Raw genomic sequence first — 23,971 nt, 5'->3', positions numbered from 1 at the left:
AACAAGAACGATTGTTTCAATTTCTTTTGGGGCTACGTCCCGAATTTGAGCAAGTGAGATCTTCACTTCTCCATAGATCTATTTTTCCTCCAATTGAGAATGCCATTGCCGAATGAGTAAACATGTTGATGAAGTGCTTGTCGTATCTGTAGAAGATGCACCGAACCCTAGATAGAGAGAGAGAGAGAAGAGAGAGAGAGAGACGGCTGCACAGGAAGAGAGAACTCGATAATATGTTATTAGGGCCTCTCTCTATGTTAAATAGAGAAAGGCTTAAAAGAATAATTACAACCAAGTCCATTATAAAAGTAAAATTACAAATAGCATCTAATATAAAAGGACTTCACTTAAAACCACATATTCTCAACAGTCCCCCTCAAGCTGGAGCATAGATATCAATCATGCTCGGCTTGTCACAACATTTTGAGAAATTTGGTCTAGCAAGAGGTTTTGTAAACATATCTGCAACTTGGTCTTCCGACTTTAGATATTTGGTAGTGATATGACCAGCTTGAACCATATCCCTTACATAGTGGCAATCAACCTCAATGTGCTTTGTTCTCTCATGAAATACAGGATTGTTCGCTATATATGTTGCATCTTTGTTATCGCACAGCATGGTCATGGGAGAGGAAACCTTCACCTGAAGAACAGTACGAACCCACATCAATTCAGCAGTTGTTTGGGCCATAACCCGATATTCTGATTCTGCACTCGACCTAGAAACCACATTTTGTTTCTTACTTCTCCAAGAGATCAAGTTGTCTCCCAGGAACACACAGAATCCTGTGGTAGATTTTCTATCCACTACAGATCCTGCATAGTCAGCATCAGAATAGGCCACTATCTCCAGAGTTCCACCTTTTCTGAATAATAACCCCCTTTCCAGGAGAAGATTTTAAATATCTGAGAATCATAATAGTTGTATTCCAGTGTACCTCAGTTGGTTTGTCCATAAACTGGTTAACTTTGCTTACTGCTAAAGCAATATCCGACCTGATCACAATTACATACAGTAGCTTCCCTACTAGGGAGCGATAGCTTTTGCTATCAACCAGTTTTGACCCTTCTTCAAACAATTGAACTTTATGGTCCATGGGAATATTTGTTGGTTTAGCTCCCAATATTCTCGTTTCCTTTAATAAGTCAAGAACATACTTCCGTTGAGATAAAACCATCCCTTCACAGCTCCTGGCAACTTCTATACCCAGAAAATACCTGAGTGAACCAAGGTCTTTTGTAACAAAGTGTTTTTGAAGATGAGCCTTTGTGGCTTCAATAGCTTTCACATCATCTCTTGTAAGAATGATGACATCCACATATACCACCATAACAATTATGTCAGAGCTAGTTTTCTTTATAAATAGTGTATGATCTGTTGCTGACCTATTAAAACCAAAGCGTGACATCACTTCAAGCAACTTTTGAAATCATGCACGAGGACTTTGTTTCAAGCCATAAATCACCTTTTTCAATCTACACACCTTCTGACACTCCCCCTCAACCTCGAATCCTGGAGGTTGTTGCATGTAAACGGTCTCAGATAAATCCCCATATAGAAATGCATTTTTCACATCTAATTGGTACAAGCTCCAACCATGCTGAACAGCTACTGAAAGAACAAGACGAATGGTACTCATCCGTGCAACAGGAGAAAAGGTTTCAAAGAAATCAATACCATATGTCTGAGTATACCCTTTGGCTACTAATCTGGCCTTGTACCTTTCAATAGAACCATCGGATTTGTACTTTATGGTATATACCCATTTACATCCAACAATGTCAGCATCTGCTGGGGAATCAACTAGATCCCATGTATGCTGAGATATTAAAGCATCTATTTCTTCTTGCATAGCCAGCTTCCAGCAAGTATCAAGCTCTGCCTGCTGATAGTTCAGAGGAATAGTTTCAGCAGATAAGGCTGAAATAAAAGATTTCATCTGATTTCCAATTCTGGCATCGGAGACAAAATGAGATATGGGATATGAGGTACATTGTCGTGTCCCCTTTCGTAGAGCAATAGGCCTGTTATCATCATCATGAAGATCACTATTGTCAGTAGAACTTACCTCAAGAGAAGAAGAAGATGAAGGCACTTGCGGAGGTGGAGCTCTACGCACATATACCAATGGAGGATTATGAAATCTGGAAGAGGGTGAAGTTTGATTCGGGAATGAGGGCACAGATTCCAAAGGAAAAGGAGGTATAGGTAATGGAAAAGACTCAGTTGGATCAACCTGCAGCGGGGAACCGGTACTAGAGTAATATGGAGTGGATTCCAAGAAAGATACATTCGCACTGACATACTCTCGGCGAGAAGTAGGATCATAACATCGATATCCCTTTTGATTTTTGGGATAACCTATAAATATGCATTTTGTAGCTTGAGCAGCTAATTTATCACGGTCAGGGCCAAGTTTGTGTACAAAACAAACACATCCAAATACTTTGGGCGAGAGGGAGAAGAGGGGGGTATTGGGTTTTAGGATATGAATTGGAATTTGATCATCCACAGAAGATGAAGGCATGCAGTTGATCAGATAGCAAGCAGTTGTAATCGCATCACCCCAGTATAACGCAGGAACATTGGATTGAATCATAATGGTCCTGGCAACATAAAGCAGGTGACGATGTTTTCGCTCAGCCACCCCATTTTGTTGAGATGAATAGGCACAGAAAGTTTGGGGTTGGATGCCATTATCTTGGTAAAATTGTAACAGACCTTTGGATTTAAACTCGAGAGCATTATCAGTGTGAACAATCTTGACAATAGATTCAAACTGAGTTTTTATTTCAAGAATTAAAGATTTGATAATACTTGGAACTTCAGATCGTTCATTTATTAAAAACACTCATGACAACTTAGAGAAATCATCAACAATAACTAGATCGTATCGACACTGAGTCCTAGTAGGAATCTTACTAGGACCCCATACATCTGCATGAAGAAGTTCAAAGACTTTATTACTAGACTGACTCTGACTCGAAGGGAACGAACTTCGATGATGCTTGCCCAACTGACATGCTTCACACTGAAATGATGTGGTGGAAGGAATCTGAGGAAAGACCGAACGAAGCTTTGACAATGAAGGATGACCAAGACGACGATGCCACTGAACAGGACTGAATGAATGTTCCACTGCAGCATGAACAGTACCCATTGGATGATGTAGGTAGTAAATTCCATTTTCTTCATAGCCTCCACCAATCTTCTTCCCCGTCAGCGAATCCTGAAAATGACAACCCATCGGATCAAATATTACTCTACAGTTTTGTTCTTTTATAAGGCAACTAACAAAGAGTAAACTTTGAGGAAATTTTGGAGCATGAAGAACATTTTTCAACTGTAATGAGGAGGATATAGAAATATTTCTCTGACCAACAACCGAGGAGGAGCTCCCATCGGCTAATGAGACTCCAAGCTGAGCCTTAATATCCTTTAGATCTGAAAAAACAAGTGAATTTCCACACAAATGTCTGGATGCACCAGAGTCAATAATCCACTTACTGTCAGTCGGATGAAGATGATTTCCGGTTGAATAGGCAACACCAGCTACAAGAGAGGTGGAACTCAAAGGACGAAGAGCTATCAGCACGACTGAGGGTGATAGTACTGTCACTTGCAGAGATAGTTTCATGTGCCTTTGCTTTATGAGCATATGACTTTGATGCCTCGAGAGTAGTAACATTTGCTTTAGGAGCATATGACTTTGATGAAGAGGAGGTTGGCCGGCCATGCTTATCCCAGCAACGATCTTCTAAATGTCCAGATTTTCCACAAAATGTACATTGAAGCTTTCCTCTGCCTCCCACACCTCGTCCGTGACCTCGTCCTCTGATGTTCTAAAGATTTTCACGCCCATAACCAGATGAGACAACTAGAGCAGATGACTGAGTCACAGGCTGAGAATGTGGAAGAGAGATCGCAAGTCTACTCAGACGATTATATGCCTCAGCAAGAGTAGGTATATCTGAACCAGTCAACATTTGGACTTTTGCAACAGAGAATTCTGAAGATAAACCTGTAAGAAACCGAGCAACCATAGTCTGTTCTTGATGATCCTTTTGTTTCGAACAACAAAGGGGTCTGTGAGCATTAAGTCTTTCAAAGGCAGCTTTTACGGAGGCATAGTACTGGGCCAAGATTTGATCTCCCAGATGTAAATTATATATTTCCTGTTCAACTTGCAGGATACGACTCACATCAGTCTCTTGTGAGTACGTATCTCGAAGATTGTTCCACATCTGTTTGGCGATATTATAGTAAATTAAACCATCTGCAATATGGGGTTCGACACTATTCATAATCCATAACATAACTATGTCATTATCTTCATCTCAGGTAACATATTTTCCCACCTTTTCAGTGGGTTCGTCTTCCAACAAGACATGTTTTCTACAATGTCCAAATACCGACATCATAAATGTTCTGGACCACCTGGCATAGTTAGTTTTATTCAACTTTACAGACGAGTCGTACGAAAAGGGATTGACAAATGCCTTATATTCTCCAATATTTTCCAATTTTGAATCACATTTTGAGGTTTCAGCCATACTTCTGGTTCAACAAACAAAAAACTGGACAGACTCCAATCAACACAGGAAAAAGCGTGTGTTACACTCACACACCAACATAACTCTGTTGTTCACACAAGAGTACTTTCCCAGCACAACAGGGAATCTAGCATGCAGTTTCCACGACAGTAGTGAACAGCAGCCCACAAAACAGAAAAAAAAAATTCTTCAGCACGTCAGTGAATCACGACCAACATAACTCTGCATACGCAAAACCTGTTTCATAACAGGGGCTGCTCCCCAGTCATATACAGCTCGACAATCAATCATTTTTCAATCACGAGCAACACCACTACGAGTTTGATTGTTGTTTCTCCAAAAACCAGGAAGTCGCGACATGAAATCACGATACAAAAAAAAACTCGGGGCCCAAATATCAGGGTATCACGGCTGAAATAAAAACACTGATATCTTTCACACATTCACGGCAGATCAGAAAGCAAAGAGATTAACACACAGGAGCTAACGTGGTTCAGTGCAAACTGTACCCATGTCCACGATATCAAGATCTCACGCCATGAAATCACGAGAAAAAAAAAACAGGGCCCAAACATATGCAGAATCACCAACAGCAACAGCAGAATCACCAAGGAATGAAATAACCAACAACAGAATCACCACTAACCAACATTCGTCAACACTTACCACCAGCAGAATCAACCGGGAATGAAATAAGACTCGGCAACAGAGAATCACGGCAGGAACTCACAAAAAAAAACTCGGCAACAGGTAGTCACGAGAAAAAAAATATCCACGACCAGCAGCACGCCCAGATCTGTCATCAGATCTTAAAAAAATATTAATCGCTGACCTGAGTGGAAAAATATTTTCATTGGATCGAAGTTTGATCACGATCGAGAAAACTTTCACAATCGACTGTGCTTTGATCACAATCGATCACGCTCCCACGATCGGCTAGGCTCTGATACCATGTAGAAGATGCACCGAACCCTAGATAGAGAGAGAGAGAAGAGAGAGAGAGAGAGGGAGAGAGAGAGAGAGAGAGACGGCTGCACAGGAAGAGAGAACTCGATAATATGTTATTAGGGCATCTCTCTATGTTAAATAGAGAGAGGCTTAAAAGAATAATTACAACCAAGTCCATTATAAAAGCAAAATTACAAATAGCATCTAATATAAAAGGACTTCACTTAAAACCACATATTCTCAACAGTATCCAAACCCGGCAACAATGTAAGAACATATAAACCTCCTCATTTTGGGAAACAAGGAAACTATAATGGAGGAAGAAAAATGATTGTTTGTCATCATTGCTATGAGCCGGATCACATCAAGCCCGCTTGCCCAAAGCTTAATGGAACTTTCAAGCCTAAGGTGGCCTCTCTTGAAGAAACTACCACCAAGGAAGATGAAGGCAAGAATGGTGACCTCAAAGAAACTCTTGGGCAAATATCTATGGCTCTTCAACAAATTCTTAAAGTTTCTTCCTCCACATCGGGTGCGGATATTGCTTCTACATCATCACCCGGTACGTATTCTTCGATCCTTGACTCCGGAGCCTCTTTTCATATGACCCCCCATGAAAATGCACTTGTTGATGTTTACACCAATTCAAAGGGTTCTTGTGTCTCTACGGCCGATAGAACCTTTTTTAAAATTTCAAGTATTGGCTCTTTTAAAGACTCAAAAATTTTGGGTTCCAAAAGTAAGAGTTGTTCCCAAACTAAATTTAAATCTTTTTTCGGTCTCCCAAATTGCCGACCATGAATGTGAAATATCTTTCTTATCTAATGGTTGCTTTGTGCAGGATCTCTGGTCCGGAAAGCGGATTGGGCAAGGCCATAAGAAGGGAGACCTCTACTATATGAATCATCTAGACCTTCCCACAAATTATTTTTGTTCTTATGTCCAAGAAAAAAATATGAAAACTTGACATAAAAGACTTGGTCATCCAAGTTATTCCAAAATGTATTTTTTCCTTTTGGAAATAAATTTTGTAAGGAAAAAAAAATTGCAAAGATTGTATTTTTGGAAATAATGAAGTCTATTCTGTTTCCAACTAGAACTTTTCTTTCGTCAAGACCATTTGAATTGGTGCATTCGGATGTCTGGGGGCCTTCTCCGGGCATGTCTAAAGGGGGTTATTCCTATTATGTTACTTTTATTGATTATTTTACTCTGCATGTTTGGATTTATTTTCTTAGTCATAAGTCGAAAGTATTTACTTTCTTTAAAGATTTTCATAGAAAAATCCAAAATCAATTCCAAAGTAACATATCTACTTTGAGAACCGATTCCGGTGGTGAATATTTATCTCATGAATTTCAAAACTATTTAACTCAAAATGGAATTTGTCATAAAAAAGAATGTCCTAGAACCCCTCAACAAAATAGCCTAGCGGAAATGAAACATAGGCACATTGTAGAAACCGCTAGAACATTATTTATTTCTAGAAATATTTCAAAGAAGTTTTGGGCCAAAGTCGTTCTAACCGCAACTTATCTAATCAATAGAATGCCCTCTTCCAACTTAAAAAATGCTTCTCCCTATGAAAAGCTCTTTAAATTTTCACCTGATTTCAATCGACTTCGTATTTTTTGTTGTAAATGCTTTGTTCTATTGCACAAAAGAGATAAGTTGTCTCCAAAAGCAATTGAATGTGTTTCTTTAGGATATGGTGAAAATAAAAAAGGGTATAGATGTTATGATTTTAAAAATCATAAACTGTATGTTTCAAAAGATGTAACATTTCTAGAAGATGAGAATGGTTTTGATAAAATAGAAGAAACATATGAAATTGATTACATATTTTTATATGATCTTATTAATGACATACAAAATGATTCTCTTGAAAGCATAGAAGATACATATGAGGTGTCCAATCTTAATATAATATCCTCAAATGATAATAATGCAAATATGAATGTTTACTCAAGAAGAAATCAAGAAAACCCTATTAGTGCCCTCAAAAAATACTCCCAAATTTCTGAGTCTACAGAGAAACCACAAATTAGACATTCTTCTAGAATATCAATACCACCAAATAGGTTTGTATCCTATGATTCTTTGGCACCCAACTATCGAGCATGTTTAATAACCCTACATTCTTATTTTGAACCCGCTCACTATAATCAAGCTAAATCTATACCACATTGGGTTGAAGCAATGCAAGTTGAACTAAATGCACTAAAAAAGGCTAATACTTGGGAAATAGTTAATCTACCCACACACAAAAAACCTATTGGGTGTCGCTGGGTTTTCAAAGTCAAAACTAAAAGCGATGGATCTTTAGAACGATATAAAGCTAGGTTAGTCGCTAAGGGATACTCACAAGAATATGGAATTGATTATGAAGAAACATTCGCTCCCGTGGCTCGAATGATCAGTGTCAGGACTTTAATAGTTGTCGCATCAACCAAAAAATGACCTATTTATCAACTTGATGTAAAAAATGCCTTTTTAAATGGAAGTTCAAATGAAAAAGTTTACATGGATCCACCACCTGGAATTAATATTGAGCAAGGTCAAACTCTTTGGCTTTTAAAAGCATTGTATGGCCTTAAACAAGCCCCTAAGGCTTGGTATGATCATTTCAGTGACATCATGATAAAATTAGGATTTCACTCTTGTTATACTGACACTGCTCTTTTTGTTAAAAATGCAGGTACTAGTATTGTTATGTTGTTACTTTATGTTGATGATATGATTATCACTGGGAATGATCAAAATAGTATTGTTGATGTTAAAAATATGTTAAAAAATAATTTTGATATGTCTGATTTAGGTTTTCTTAGATACTTTCCTGGAATTGAAGTTGCATATTCTTCTCAAGAATATATTTTGTCACAGATGAAGCTTGTTGCAGATATATGTTCTAAGTCTGACATTTCAGATGATAAAAAAGTAGAGACTCCCGAGGTTATTAATGCCAAATTACGGTTGGATGATAGGGTTCTTTTGGAAGATCCCACACCCTACAGACAACTCATTGGGTCTCTCACCTACTTAACCATCACAAGACCGGATATCACCCATGCAGTTCACTCAGTTAGCCAATTTCAGCATGCTCCTATAACTGTGCACATGAGTGTTCTCCAGATCATTCGTTACATTCGGAACACCATTAATAAAGGGTTATTTCTATCATCTTCTTTTTCCTTGAATCTTCTTGCTTATACTGATGCAGATTGGGGAGGTAATCCTAATGATCGAGTCTCAACTACTGGTTTTTGTGTCTTTTTAGGAGACTCTTTGATTGCCTGGTGATGCAAGAAGCAGCAGACAGTTTCACTATCATCTACCGAAGCTGAGTATCGGGCTATGGCAACCACAACAATGGAACTTGCATGGCTTCGCAGTCTGCTTAAAGACATGAGGGTTGATATTACCAAAGCTTCAAAGCTATATTGCGACAACAAGAGTGCCATCTATATTGCAAGCAATCATACCTTCCATAAGCGTACCAAACATATCGAAATGGATTGCCACTATGTTCGTGATGAATACTTACGAGGAACAATTGCTCTACCGTATGTCACTTCAGAATATCAGTTGGCGGACTTCTTTACTAAAGCTCTTCCGACTCCCCGCTTCATGTTTCTCCTTGGCAAACTTTTCGTCATCTCCCCGTAAAGTTTGAGGGGGGTGTTAAAATGTACTCCATATATATATATATATATATATATATATATATATATATATATATATATATATATATATATATATATATATATATATATATATATATATATATATATATATATATATATATATATATATATATATATATATATATAACATCAATACCCGATAGGGGTATTTTTGAAATTTCACATAGTTGTTTTAGAAAACAACTATTTTTATTTTTTGATAAAATATAATTTCTTTTTTTATTTTTTCTGTTTTGTTTTTTGTATTTTTTAGGAACCAAAAGGGGCTCCAACCATAGAGTCGTTGGAGCCCCCAACGGTCACAACAACGACTCCATGGGAGCCCCCTTTTGGGCTCTTCTTTTGAGGCCCTTGGCCTTCCTTTTCCCTTCACTCCCTCTTGTATAAATAGGGGTGAACCTCTTGTATGTATGCATTCTTGAGAGCTCTCTCTCTTTTCAATAAGAGGCTTTTTATATTGTTGCCTTCTTAAAGGCTTGTGTTTGTATTGTCCCTTTGTGGACTTGGCTATTGTCTCTTTTGTTTGTCCATTGTAGGACATTGTAAGTGCTTATAGCACTCTTTGTATTTCCGCATATCTCATTACAACTTAGGCGCCAACAAATGAAAAAAGATTCTATTCTTATATGGCCTTCGCCCCGAATATGAGCAAATGAGATCTTTCTTTCTCCATAGATCTACTCCTCTTCCCTTAGAGGATGTCGTTGCCGAAATATGACAAGAGGAAACTCGTCTTGGTATGTCTAAAAGAGGATAAAATGAAGTGTTGGATGTATCTAAACCCAACAACCATGTGAAGCCTTATAAGCCTCCACACTTTGGAAGGCAAAATAACTATAATTATAATAATAATAACTATAATAGCAGTAACTATGGCAGAAGAAAACTATTTGCCACTATTGTAAAGAGCCAGGACACATAAGGCCTAATTGTCCTAAACGCAATGGTAATTTTAAGAACAAAGTGACTTTCATTGAAGAATTCATACCCAAAAGGGAGGAAACAAGCAAAAGATGATACTCTAAAGACACATTTTCTCTTTCTCAACTATCGGAGGCAGTTCAACAAATATTCAAATCATCATCTACATCAGGTGCCGGTATTGCCTCAACCGCAGATGGGACCTCTTTAAAAATTGAAAGTATTGGGATTTTAAATTCAAATTCCTCCCAAAAATTTCTTGTTCCAAAAATAAGAGTTGTTCCTAAACTTAATTTAAACATTTTTTCCGTTTCTCAAATATCTGATTACGGATGTGAAATCTCTTTCGCATTAAAAGGTTGCACCATGCAAGAACTCTCGTCTGAGAAACGAATTGGGCAAGGAACTAGAAGAGGAAATCTTTATTACATGAATTTTTTGTCTATTCTCTCTAAGTCATTTTGTAATTATGTCCAACAAAAGGATATTGAAATATGACATAAAAGACTTGGACATCCTAGCTTTTCCAAGATGTATATATTCCCATTTATGGAGTAGAATGAAAAAGATATTACTTGTAAAGATTGTATCTTTGAAAAAATGAAATCTATCCACTTTCCTCAAAGAACTTTTATTTCAAATAGACCTTTTGAGTTGGTGCATTTGGATGTATGGGGACCCTCTCCGGTCATATCAAAGGGTGGTTACTCTTACTATATTGTTTTCATTGATGACTTTACCAGATATGCATGGGTCTAATTCCTTAATTTAAAATCTAATATTTTTTCATTTTTTGAAGAATTTTATGTTATGGACAAAAATCAATTTTAAAGTAGCATTTTTATCCTTAGATCTGACTTAGGTGGAGAATACATGTCAAATGAGTTTCAAAATTATTTAAAAAAAAATGGTATTTGTCATCAAAGATCGTGCCCTAAAACTCCTCAACAAAATGAGTTGGCGAAAAAAAATATAGGCATATCATGAAAACCGTTAGAACCTTGTTTGTAAATATGTTCCTAAAAGGTTTTCGGTCGAAGTCGTCTTAACTTCAACCTATGTCACATGGGTGCGGGTGCGGGTGCGGGGATGTGGCACTTTCAAAAACCTTGGGTGCGGGGGTGCGGAAAAAAAAAATATATATATATATATATATATATATATATATATAAGGGGGGTCCGGGGGTTCTTCTCATTAAATTCTTTTGATAAAATAAACATGATTTTTGTGATAAGCAAAAATGGGTCTTTTCATGGTTTTTCCTTAACCAACCATTTCTTTTTTATGCCTAAGAGTGTTAAGTTTGTGAAATTTCATATGGCTCAGCCCGAGTTCCAATTAAGTTAGTATTTTTCAATGTAAAAATGATAAAAAAATATTATTTTAGCAGGTATGGTTTGGATCTGATTTATCATTTATGTAACCTTATAAGGTTCGGGTATGGTTTCTCTTATGATGAGTTCAATTAGACTCTAGTCTAGGATCCTGGTATGGTTTCTTATGATGGATTCCATTAGACTCAAGTCCATAGCCTGGTACCATTATCTCATATAGGGTTTGAGTTTGATTTCACCTAAATCCGAACCAAACCCAACCCAACCCGTTGACACCATGAAATTGAAAGTGGGCCTAACCACGAGCGATAATGTGGTGGGGCCAGCGCTTCGCACTCATAAGAGTAGTGATAATAATCTCTCTCTCTCTCTCTCTGACGTGATGATCGAGGTGGAGAGCTAGAGAGGTGAATGTGAACTCTGCACAACTCATTTAATTCATGCCTGACAGAGCGCAGCATTGAACCAGTAGTCATTTAATTCATGCCTGACAGAGCGCAGTATTGAACCAGTCGGGTCACCTTTCATTCATTGCTCTCTCTATGTCGCCTTTGTTTTCGTGCTGCTTGTAGTCTTTTTGCCTCCTGAGTAAGAAAGAGCAGCAATTGGGGTTTTTGAATCCTACGAAATACTTTTGAGTATTTTATAGTTAAAGGAGTCAATAACACAACACTCTTTTGGCTCTCCTTCGTCTGAGAGAGAGAGAGAGAGATGGGGAGAGCTCCATGTTGTGAAAAGCAAGGGTTAAAAAAGGGTCTATGGACGGCTGAAGAAGACGAGATCTTGGTCGATTACATCAATAAGAATGGCCATGGCAGTTGGCGCTCCCTTCCTAAACTTGCTGGTACTCTTTAATTTCCTACTTGTTCATTCTTTCTTCTTCTCCATCTTTGTTTTCTCCATTAGTTTTTTCTCTTTTGCTTCTCCTTGGTTTTAGTCTGTTTCATGGGTTTCTTTTTTTTTTAAAGGATCTCTTGTCAATGAAAATGTTGTACTTTGTTTAGTGTCACCCATGGTATTTCTTGAGTAAAAAGAAGAAATATATGAAGGGGGCTTTAAAACCCCAAACAAGCAGTACACAGTGAATTATGTACGGGTTGTAAAACATCACTTTCACAAACACCGATCACTATAGAGTGGGATTTCTATATCGGTTTTCATTGTAGAGATTTGCAAGCATCCAAAAGGGGGTTTTTTAAATTCCGCACCCCATTTCATAGGGCAAATTTTTTTAAAAAAAATCCAAAAAGTGGACCAAAATGACCCTGGGTGCGTTGACCGCACCCAGGGTCGGGTTGACCCATGGTTGCCAGTTGAGGAAGCGGGAGCGGGAAGCGATACGGGAAGCGGGAGCGGGAAGCGAGGCACTTTCAAAATTTTAGGAAGCGGGGAAGCGTGGGACCACTTAGGACCGATTCGGGAAGCGTCTCGGAAGCGACCTAGGAAGCGTCTCGGAAGCGAGGGGGAAGCGAAAAAAATAAAAATAAAAAATAAAAAATACAAAAAAATTGAAAAAAACAGGGGAAGCGAGGGGGAAGCGTGATGGGAAGCGAGCTTCCCATTAAAGGGAAGCGCGTCCCCCATTAAAGGGAAACGCGTCCCCCATTAAAGGGAAGCGTGCTTCCCAAAAAAGGGGGACGCTTCCCCCCACGCTTCGAAAGCGCTACATTTCGCGCTTTCGAAGCGTGCTTCCCCTTTTAGCTAGGCGCTTCAGGTAACCCTGGGTTGACCGCACCAGCACCCGCGTCGCGTCGACGCGGGTGCGGCACCTGCCTGGCCGAATCCCTGTGACATAGACTTCAACATATTTAATAAATAAAATGCCTTCGGTTTTGCAAAATACTTCTCCATTTGAAAAATTATTCTAAATAGCACCTGATTTCAAACGATTATATATTTTTGGTTGTAAATGTTTCGTACTTTCTCACAAAAATGATAAATTGTCTCCAAAGGCAAGTGAATGTGCCTTTATGGGATATGGGGAAACGCAAAAAGGATATAGATGTTTCGATTATAAGTGTAACAAACTCTAATTGTCCAAGGGCGTGACTTTCTTTGAAAAAGAAAATGGTTTTGATAAAGAAAATAACAAAGAAGTAGACTATGCTTTCTTGTTTGATTTCTTGCCAAGGCATAAAATTGATTCTCATGAATCAAATGAGTGTGAATTGAGTCACAATATCTCTTTGAATGATACTTCCTTATATGATCGAGATCCCGATAATGGTAATTTGGAGTTATTCCATAATAATAATGATAATTTAGTTGAGAACCTCTCTCAAAATATTCAAGTTTATACCCGGTGTAGTCAAGAAAACCAAACATATGAGAGAGACTCTCAAAGACCTTTCGTTAGATGAAACTCCTAGTCAAGATTTGTCAAATAGAGACACTATACTTAGGAAATCCAATAGAATTTCCATCCCACCTAATAGGTTTATATCCTATGAATCCTTCTCATCAAACTACAAGACATGTCTTCTAACTATTCATTCCTATCATGAACCCTCTCATTATAGTAAAGCCAAAGATTGTCCTCATTAGATTGAGGCTATGATTTAGAACTTGAAACACTTCATAGATAGTACATTTACCTTTTGGAAAGAAATCTATAGGATGCAGATGGGTTTTTAAAGTTAAAACTAAAAGTGGTGAAACCTTAAAACGATACAAAGCTAGGTTAGTTGCAAAAGGCTATGCACAACAATATGAAATTGACTATGAAGAGACATTTTTCCTTGTAGCCAGAATGATTATTGTTAGAACTCTCATAGTTGTTACATCCACCCAAAATTGGCCTATTTACTAACTACATGCGAAAAATGTATTTCTCAATGGAGATCTTAGTGAGAAAGTCTACAAGGATCCCCCGTCGAATTTTAAGATTGAACAAGAAAAATTTTTAAAATTAAAAAAGGTTTTATATGATCTTAAACAAGCTCCTAAGGCTTGGTATGACCGTTTTAGTACTGTTATGATAAATTTGGGTTTTCGATCATGTTATACTGACACTGCTCTCCTTGTTAAGAACACAAGTATAAATATTGTGATATTGTTATTATATGTTGACAACATAATAATTACATGAAATGATAAAAAGGGAGTTAAGTGAAATTAAATCTGTTAAAAAAAATTGATATGTCTGATCTAGGTTTCTTGAGATATTTCTTAACCAAAATTTAACATGCACTAGAGGTCTTTTCCATATATACCAGCGTAAATGGTGTTGCAGAACAAAAGAATAGGAATATCCTTGAGATTGTGTGAATTACGCTTCTTTCAGCAACATTACCTTGTGAATCTTGGGCAAAGACAGCTTGGTATTGTTTTGTTTACTCATATAGCCGCTTGGGTTTTGACTGCAACTCATCACCTTTGCTCTTATTCTCCTCTCATTATTAGCAACTTCAACAATTGAATATCCAAAGATTCCAAACAATAGTCATAAATATCACCGACATTTTGGATCTATTGTGTTTTTCTCATGCTAATTTCAGTAGCTCATATATAAATCTAACAATGCAATAAATTGCATTTATCACATTTTTATTGCAACTTTTTTATTAGGTTGTGGTAAAATCATTGTTTAATTGCAATCTACATGATGTTTTGACCTTACAAACTTTAAAATAAAAAATACATAGTTCAAAAGTAACATTTTGAGGTTACTGGCTTTAATAAACATGAGCTTAGTTCACCCATGTTTTTAGTAGCCCCTCATCCATTGACATAGGAAACTTGAAATGCCCCATCCTTTACATGCATTAAATAAAACATACTAACACAATAATTAGGAGTAAGAAGGAAAAAAAGAAGGATAACCAACACGAAAGAGGCTCATTTTTGCACTAATGCATTGAATTAGATAGAACATACAATATAAAAAAAACTAAAGAAAAAGAGAAAGCAAACTATGTATTAATACTCTCTCTCTCTCTCCAATCAACATCCTACTCAACAAATTCAATACACACATAAATTATTTAACATAAAAGATAACATCTTTTTCAGTTTCTATACATTTTTACTTTTATTTTCTAGTTCTAGATTTTTAAATGTTCTTAAATTTTAAAACTTGCTGAGATTTTTCCTAAGAGAACTCTTTCATATTCCAAGATATTTTGTTTCTAGGAATATCCCAAGAACAATATTTGCGACATTGGTCAAAACTCAGATATACTTGCTTTCCAATTAAAAAACTTTTTAATATTCAAATCCATAAATGGCAACTAGATGTCATGGCGCCAAAGCTCATTAAATTATTGAAAAATTTGTAAAAAAAACACTTGTCTACCAGCATTTGATTTTCCTCCAAATCCAACAAAAATCTCAGAAGATCAATAATTTTTACTCGATAAGCTCAAGCAAACATCATGATGCTGAGGTGGACCGACAAATGAAGAAAATACCAAAAAATAAGTACAGGTTTAAAATAATTTCATAAACAAAATATGGTCAGAACATATTTTGGTAGCAGTTATATCCACAAGGATTACCTTTTCAGCATCATTTAGATAAAGAGATGCCAGAATAACATGAACATCTTTTGGGCCTTCAACATCACACCCTAGGCATGGTCCACACTGATTCTTCGCAATTGTTTCACTTGAAGAGAAAAAAGCAACAGCAGGTTCACAGACACGACCTGCACCCAGTATAAGAACTGCTGGCCTACTTCTTATGTAAAGATCTTTCTCAACAACACTTTCATCAACCTTGCCAACCTTCAGAGAAAACCTACTCCGCACTGCCCCACAATCATCACTTCGATTGGCAATAACAGAAAGAGAATCAATGATTTGGTTCAGTTGGCCACTATCATCAGCAGAAACCTGCAACAATATGTTTTAGAAAAATAAAAATAAAAAGTAGAGCAACATAAAAGAGATGTTATCACAGTTTCTATGGTTTCCAATGACTATACACAAGAAACTATAACCACTGATCAACCATAAGGAGACAACAGCGCTCATATAAGCTTTGTAGAAAGTAACAACCAATTTTTTTGGAAGATGGATAATATTTCACTTAATTTAAATTTGTGTATACATTATGGTAATTCTAGCTGCAGGTAATTGTTGACTCATCATTAAAGTATCCATTTTTTCATTTTATAGAGGTGTTATGGTATCTAAGAACAGAGCAAGATTGGCTAACTCTTTTTTGGATGAATTTGGTGAGAAGTGAGGATCGTGATAGAAATATTTCATACCATTGTTCATGTTAAGGAATGTAGTTCAATATGGTCAAGTGTGAACGAAGTAGTGGATAACCCTGCAGTGAATTGCCTGAACATGCATCTGCATTTATATTGTTTAAGATTCGAAATTGATGTCATATATGTAACTATATATGCCTGCAATCTTTCATTAGAACTGCAAGGTAGGTTAAAACACAGCAAATATACTAGTAAGTTCATTGCTATTAATTGACAGCTTAGTTGCTATGTCATATGGATATGAATGCAAAAGTGGGATATAATGCCGATACACTTGGTATGACATGGAAGTTCTCAAAAATTAGGACATGGAGACATGGCAGTACACAAACAGATATATATATATACACACATACATAAATATATATATATATATATATGGGTTAAAGTTTGCTACAGCCAATTGTAAAAATAATTGACTTAGCAAAACACCGATTCTTATTTTTTGTCACATCTAACACCATAGATGTGATCTATATGTTTTATTTAGTAGGAACCGGTGTTTGGATCACTGAAATCCGGCCTATATGCAGGGTTTTTTGGCGATCCAAAAATCAGGCTATGAATGTATCGATTTTTTCCGACTTATAAAAACATTTGTTGAAAAAACATGATACAAGAGTAGATTCCTACTAAATTGAGCATGAACACATCTATGAGGTTAGGTTGAGTAAAAAAAACTGAATTATGAGATTCCAACTAGATTGGAGGTACAATTGGTTGTAGCATATATATATATATATATATATATATATATATATATATATATATATATATATATATATATATATATATATATATATATTGTAACGACCCCAATTGACCCTCGAAAATAGTGTTTTTTTTTAACAATTGCGAAAAACACTCCCAAGGACCCGGGGCACATCAAAGGTTTAATATACCAAACCACAAACAATTTCATGCATTGAATCAACTTGAAGTAATAAATCAAACTTTATTAATTAATCAAAAAGTTGAAGAGTCTAGAATATCAAAATCGACTATATCAAATTGATGCTATCTGTCAGAGCTCAAACACCAATCACAAGTCTCGCAGTCTCCAGCTATCCAGTCCAAGACATCACTGAGCATCTGTGCTTATAAAACAGTTTTAAAAAAATGGCTAAAAACTGAAGTCCTCGTACGAATTTCTCTAAAAATCTAAACAGTAAAGAAAATAGCATAAATAAATTCATGCATAAATTTCAGAGGAATATCACAAGCAACAACTTACCACAAATATCTTACTATTCATGCATTCAACCAAATATCATGCAACAATCAAATATCATGCAAAGCCAAATATGCATAGATGCATGAACTAATGTTGTAAAGTAAAATATGCATGATTCAATGCTCATGCATGAATAACTTATTAAATTATTTATCAGAGTTGTTTTTGTATGCATGTCCTTATTAAATGCACACAAATCTAATTTACACTTTTCCTTAAACCCGCGGATACTCAAAACGAGCACAATTCTCAAAGTTCAAGCTAGGTTCTCGAGCATAACTTAACACACAATTTGTATTTTATTACTGGGTTTCACACTTGTTCTTCAACCGATATCAGGAATTAACATTATCAATCAGAATATTAAAAAACATATAATGTCGGGACATCAGAAAAATCAGCATCCACTGCCGTCTCTTTCTTGGTATGTCAATAACTACAGTTGAGTCAACAACAACACCCTCAGGCAAAGTAGTTGAAATCTCCCTAAAACCGTGGTCGGGAGGTGAACCACCATATCGGATTCTGGGGCACAATCGTACACGGACTTTTAGTATCCTCACGATCCTCCATAACTGCTATCCAAGATTCTCACACTGTGAAAGGAAACTCTGTAACAAATATCGCGAGATTTATAAAATTATCGTGAGAAATTGCCTGACAGTTTAAAACGGCAATTTCTCTCAAGATTTTCAAACTGTGACAAATATCACGATATTTACCATTTTAGCAGATATTTATCTCAAGATTTTTTTTAAATGTGTTTTATTTATAATTTCTTATAAAAAATATTTTTTAATATATTTTGTATTGCCAAAATTTTGCCAAAAATGCACAAATTATGAAAAATTTTAAAATCTCCTAAGTTTTTGACTCTCGAGATTTGTCATTTTTAACTTTTATCACTCTAGAAGGGACATCAAGGAAAAGATTAATTACACTCTTTTGGTCTCTTTTACCATTTCAAATCAATTTCAAGTTATTTACACAAAAAACGTTTTGCAAATCAACATGTAAAACTAATTTCAGGCCCTAGCCCTCACAATTTTAACTGTGTAATTAAATTTTGAAAAACCAATAATTTTCAGAAAGTATTTTGCAATGCATAAGTAAAATCAACATTGGAGCAACACATGCTCTTGACCTACACGGCCCATAGTGGTTTACATCTGACCACTTACACATCTCAAAAATGATTTATGCAAATTGCAAAATTTCAGTGAACATAAAGCACACACATAGTTTCCAAACATGTTCACAATAGATATTCAAAACAAAAAAAGAATACACATTAAGCTAAGTACATACGCATGTGAATACAATGCTTGCAGACCACACCATTCATGATCAATTTCATGCATATAATCAACCAAACATACATAAGATCACAGTCATGTAAACATCAAATTATTTTCAGATTCATGTGTATGATATATACAATTGCATATTGATCAATTTAGGATCAAATTTATATATCAACTCAAAAAATGCATATTCCAATCATAATCATGTAAATGACCATCTTCATGTATGTAAAGCGATTATGCAGAAATTTTTTAAGTGCCGACCACATTTATTTACATACTCAATTCATGTACACAAATCGGCAAAACAGAAAATATCATTGTGCTGGTTCGATTCATGTACATGATCAGATTCATATACATGTATCGACCATAAAAAAAACTAGCCACAGCTGGTCTGATTCATGTACATGTATCGACCAGTCACAAATATCATCATCCGAGCTTATTCGTAAGTTAACATATCCACTTTTGGGTTAATCCATATACATAATTACATGGGTCGGCCAGACAAGCATATACATGTAAACAGTCGGTTGGTCTCATTCATGTACATGATCGGAATCATGTAGATGGGTCGGCCAGACACATGTATAATCATGGCTGGGTTAAATCATGTACATGGATCGGCCAGACACATGTATAATCATGGCTGGGTTAAATCATGTACATGGATCGGCCAAACTGAAATAAACATGTAACAAGTATGTTGGTTGATCCATGTACATGACCATAATCATGTACGTGGGTATATGGATCGGTCAGACCTGTAAAAACACGTATACAATATGTTGGTTGATCCATGTACATGATCATAATCATGTACATGGGTCAGCCAAACTAGTACACACATGTATACAGTATGTTGGCTGATCCATGTACATGGGTCGGTCAGACCTATACACACATATAGCACGCTAGTTGATCCATGTACATGATCATAATCATGTACATGGGTTAGCCAGACCTGTATAATCAAGTAAAATAGTTGTTGGCTATGTCCCACGGACTCGGCTAGGGAGGCGTCACACACGAGTCGACACACCTTGACACGGGTGCGGCTTCGGACACGGCCCAGACTCGGTCAACGTCAGTCAAACTCGGTCAACGAGTCGAGGCTGAGTCCGTCCATATTTTGGACTCGGTCAACTTTGATTGAGTCCAAAAATGTCCATTTTTAGGGCAAAAAACAAAAAATAATCATTATATATATAGATATATTTTTAAAAAATATATAACTAGACTATGCAATGCAGTTGCACAGTCACAGACTGTGCAACTGCACAGTCATTGCATTGCACAATCTGTGACTATGCACAGTCACAGACTGCATTGCACAGTTTGTGCAACTGTTAACGTATACAGCAAGATGGACATGTCCTATAGCCCATTAGGAGAAGTCTAATGGGCTACAACAAGAGACAGATGTACACAGTTGAAGTCTCCTAATCTATGTCACACAGACTCGGCTAAGGAGGTGTCGCACCCGAGTCGACACGCCCCGACACGGGTGCGACTTCAGACTCAACCCGGACTCGGTCAACGCCGAGTCGGACTCGGTCAATGAGTCGAGGCCGAGTTTGTCCACATTTTGGACTCGGTCAACATTGACCGAGTCCAAAAATGTCCATTTCAATTTTTAAATTACGTTTTGGATCCGGGTCTGGACCCGACCCAGATCCAAATTTCTTTTGCAGTCGAACCCTAAAAGGGTTTATCGACAGGGGGAGGGGCTTACCCTCTCGATTTTGCCTCTCCCCCTCAGTCCTTGCAGCTTTCTCCTACACCCACACCGGCGATCCAGACTCCGGCGACAGTACGCAGAGGCAGCCACCGTCTCCCCCTCCGTCAATACTCAACAGGTATGTTGATCGACCCTCCTGCACCCTCTGCTCGCAGCCTCCCTCCTTGCACCCTCTGTTCGCAGAAGAGGGGCTCGGCCCCTCTCTATGCCTCCTATTCACAAAGGAGGGGCTTGGCCCCTCCTCGTTTCGCTTATGTCAGGCAGCCCCCCCCCCCCTGTACCCTCTGCTCGCAGAAGAGGGGCTCGCCGCCCCCCCCCCCCCCTGTGCCTCTGATTCATAGATCGTTTCCCTTTTATCACAGGGGTAAGAAGTAGGAGTGGGGGAAGGAGGGGGCTCGGCTGACAGGCCGATCCTAGCCCCGCCAAACAACAGGGGAAACGAGGAGGGGTCGAGCCCCTCCTCGTTTCCCCTGTTGCCTTTGGCTTTTTGGCAAGGGCAAAGCCCCTGGCACGAATAAGGTTCAGCAGGGGCTTGCCCTGCCCCTCCTTTTTGCGTTAGATAGGGGGTAGGCCCCCTATCTCGAACCTGGTTTGTAGAGGAGGGTCTGGTTTGAACCTTATTTGCACAGGGGGAACGAACCTGGAGCTTCTATTACTATTATTTTGAAGTGTTTATTAACTTTATTTTATTTACTTATTTTCTTTTCAGTTTTCACTTTTCAAATATAATGGTGAGTTCTAGCGGTAGTGTCAATACATTTGGTTCAAGTTCTAACCCTGAATTAGAAGTTTTTCAACCACTTTGGAGGCCTGTGACAAAAGGGGTAAAAGCTAGTAGTGGTGGTGGTGGGAATGTGCAGTTTCATTGTAATCTATGTAAGACTGTTTTCACAGGTTCTTATATGCGTGTGAAAGCACATCTTTTGCATATTTGTGGTCAAGGAATTAGGGCATGTTCTGGGGTTGACAAAGACATGTTAAAGCAATTAAAAAAAGAACAAGAGGAAGCTAAAAAGAAGAAAATTGCAGAGATGAGAAGCGATTCGATTAATTTGTCTTTTCCTACTGCTAGTGATATACAAGAAGAACTTTTAAAGAAAAGAAAGATAGAAAGCAATAAAACAATACAAGTGTCATTCAAAAACATGGCAAGAGCATAAATTGATAAAAAGATTGGTCGATTCTTTTACTCAAACTCAATTCCTTTTAATGTAGCTAGAAGTCCATACTGGAAAGATATGATTACATCTTTGGCTAATTGCAATTTGAGTGGTCATGTGCCTCCTAGTTCAGAAAAACTAAGAACAGTCATTCTTGCAGAGGAAAAAAATAAAATTGAAGACTTGTTAGAGACCAAAAAATTTGCATGAAAACGACATGGAGTGTCGATTGTTTCTGATGGGTGGACTGATATACAAAGGCGATCATTGATAAACTTCATTGCTTACTCACTTAATGAGCCAATCTTTTTGAAGACTGTTGATGCATCTGGAGAGTATAAAGATGTTGAATATTTAAAGAGATTATTTGTCGAAGTGATAAAAGAAGTGGGTGAACAAAGTGTGGTGCAAATCATTACTGACAATGCTCCAATTTGCAGTCGTGCAGGAATGAATTTGGCAAGTGAAGATACATATTCACATATTTTTTGGACTCCTTGTGCAGCACACAGCTTAAATTTAGCACTTAAGAGTATATGCAATCCATCAAAAGATGATGCACATGCACATAAAATGTGCTTATGGATTGAGGAAATAAAACATGATGTTCAAAATATTAGAAATTTTGTTGTAAACCATCATCATGCCCTTTCTATATTTAATAGGCATTCTGATCTCAAGTTACTGAAAGTTGTTGAAACTCGTTTTGATTCTCTCATTGTTATGATAAAAAGAATTAAGCAACTCAAGAATGCATTGATAATGATGATGGCTGATCAAGATTGGGATTTTTATCGTACTGAAGATGATGTCAAGGCTCAAGCTATCAAAAAATGCATCTGTGATAATTTTTGGTGGGATAAAATTACATATTTTGTTGAATTTACAGAGCCTATTTGGGAAATGTTGAGAGAAGTTGACAGAGATGTACCCATGCTTCATAGAATTTATGAAATGTGGGACAATATGATTGAAAAAGTTCAAAGTATCATTTTTAAACATGAGAAAAAAGATATTACACTTGATTCAGAATTTTATAATCATGTACATTCAGTTTTAGTGAGAAGATGGGATAAAAGCAATACACCTTTGCATTGCATGACACACTATCTCGATCCAAAATACTATGCAAAAAAATGGTTGACAACAGGTGTTAGTCGTGTTTCTCCAAATGAAGATCCTGAGATATCAAGAAATAGAATAATATATATCTGGGAAGACTTTTTAATGATCCTCACATGTTTAAGATTGTAAACAGTGAGTTTGACAAGTTTTCTACTGGGAGATTTGATTCTTTAGCAGCACTTGTGGCAAGGGACGAGGAAGATCCCCTTAATTGGTGGGCAACATATGGATCAGAGACACCAAATCTGCAACGTCTTGCAATGAAGTTGTTATCCCAACCTGTTACATCATCTTGTTGTGAAAGAAATTGGAGTACATATGCTCAAATTAACAATATTAAAAGAAACAAACTCACTAGTAAAAGAGCAGAGGATTTGGTTTATGTTCACTTGAATCTACGATTAATTTTTCGTCGCACCAAAGAAGAGTATAGGTATTTTTTTTTCTTTGTATTCAAAGTTTGTATTTAAATATTTGTATTCAAAGTTTTAAGTTAGATACTAATATAGTCATTTTTTGATGCAGTTGTGGACCATCCAAGAATTGGGATGTAAATCCAGAAGATTTTGACTTGGAGGGAGAACATAATTTAAATACTCTCAACATGGACTACCTCGATCCTGTTCTTCCCTCTAATTCAGACGATGAGGCGGATTTATGATAAGTTTTGTTGTTTATCACACTCACAAGCTTCTTTATGTGTTATATTTTGGTAAGTTCGTGT

At 37.0% G+C, this 23,971-nt stretch overlaps 1 protein-coding gene across 2 annotated transcripts in view; it reads right to left on the bottom strand.

The window, feature by feature from the left end:
* The window catches only part of LOC149827537 (lysine-ketoglutarate reductase/saccharopine dehydrogenase bifunctional enzyme), a 118,724-nt gene that overhangs the window by 30,716 nt on the left and 64,037 nt on the right, over positions 1-23,971 (bottom strand). For both annotated transcript variants that reach the window (XR_016434912.1, XM_090019446.1), the window contains exon 14: positions 15,959-16,294. Coding sequence is in view for 1 of the 2 variants with exons in the window: in XM_090019446.1 (XP_089875572.1) it covers positions 15,959-16,294 (336 nt within the window). In the remaining variant the exon portion in view is untranslated. The remainder of the gene's footprint in view (positions 1-15,958; positions 16,295-23,971) is intronic.

The sequence above is a fragment of the Nuphar pumila genome, chromosome 10, assembly GCF_984573655.1.
Source record: "Nuphar pumila chromosome 10, dmNupPumi1.hap1.1, whole genome shotgun sequence".
Lineage (NCBI taxonomy): Eukaryota > Viridiplantae > Streptophyta > Magnoliopsida > Nymphaeales > Nymphaeaceae > Nuphar > Nuphar pumila.
Note: the sequence above shows the minus strand (reverse complement) of the source record. Positions and strands in the feature narration are given on the sequence as shown.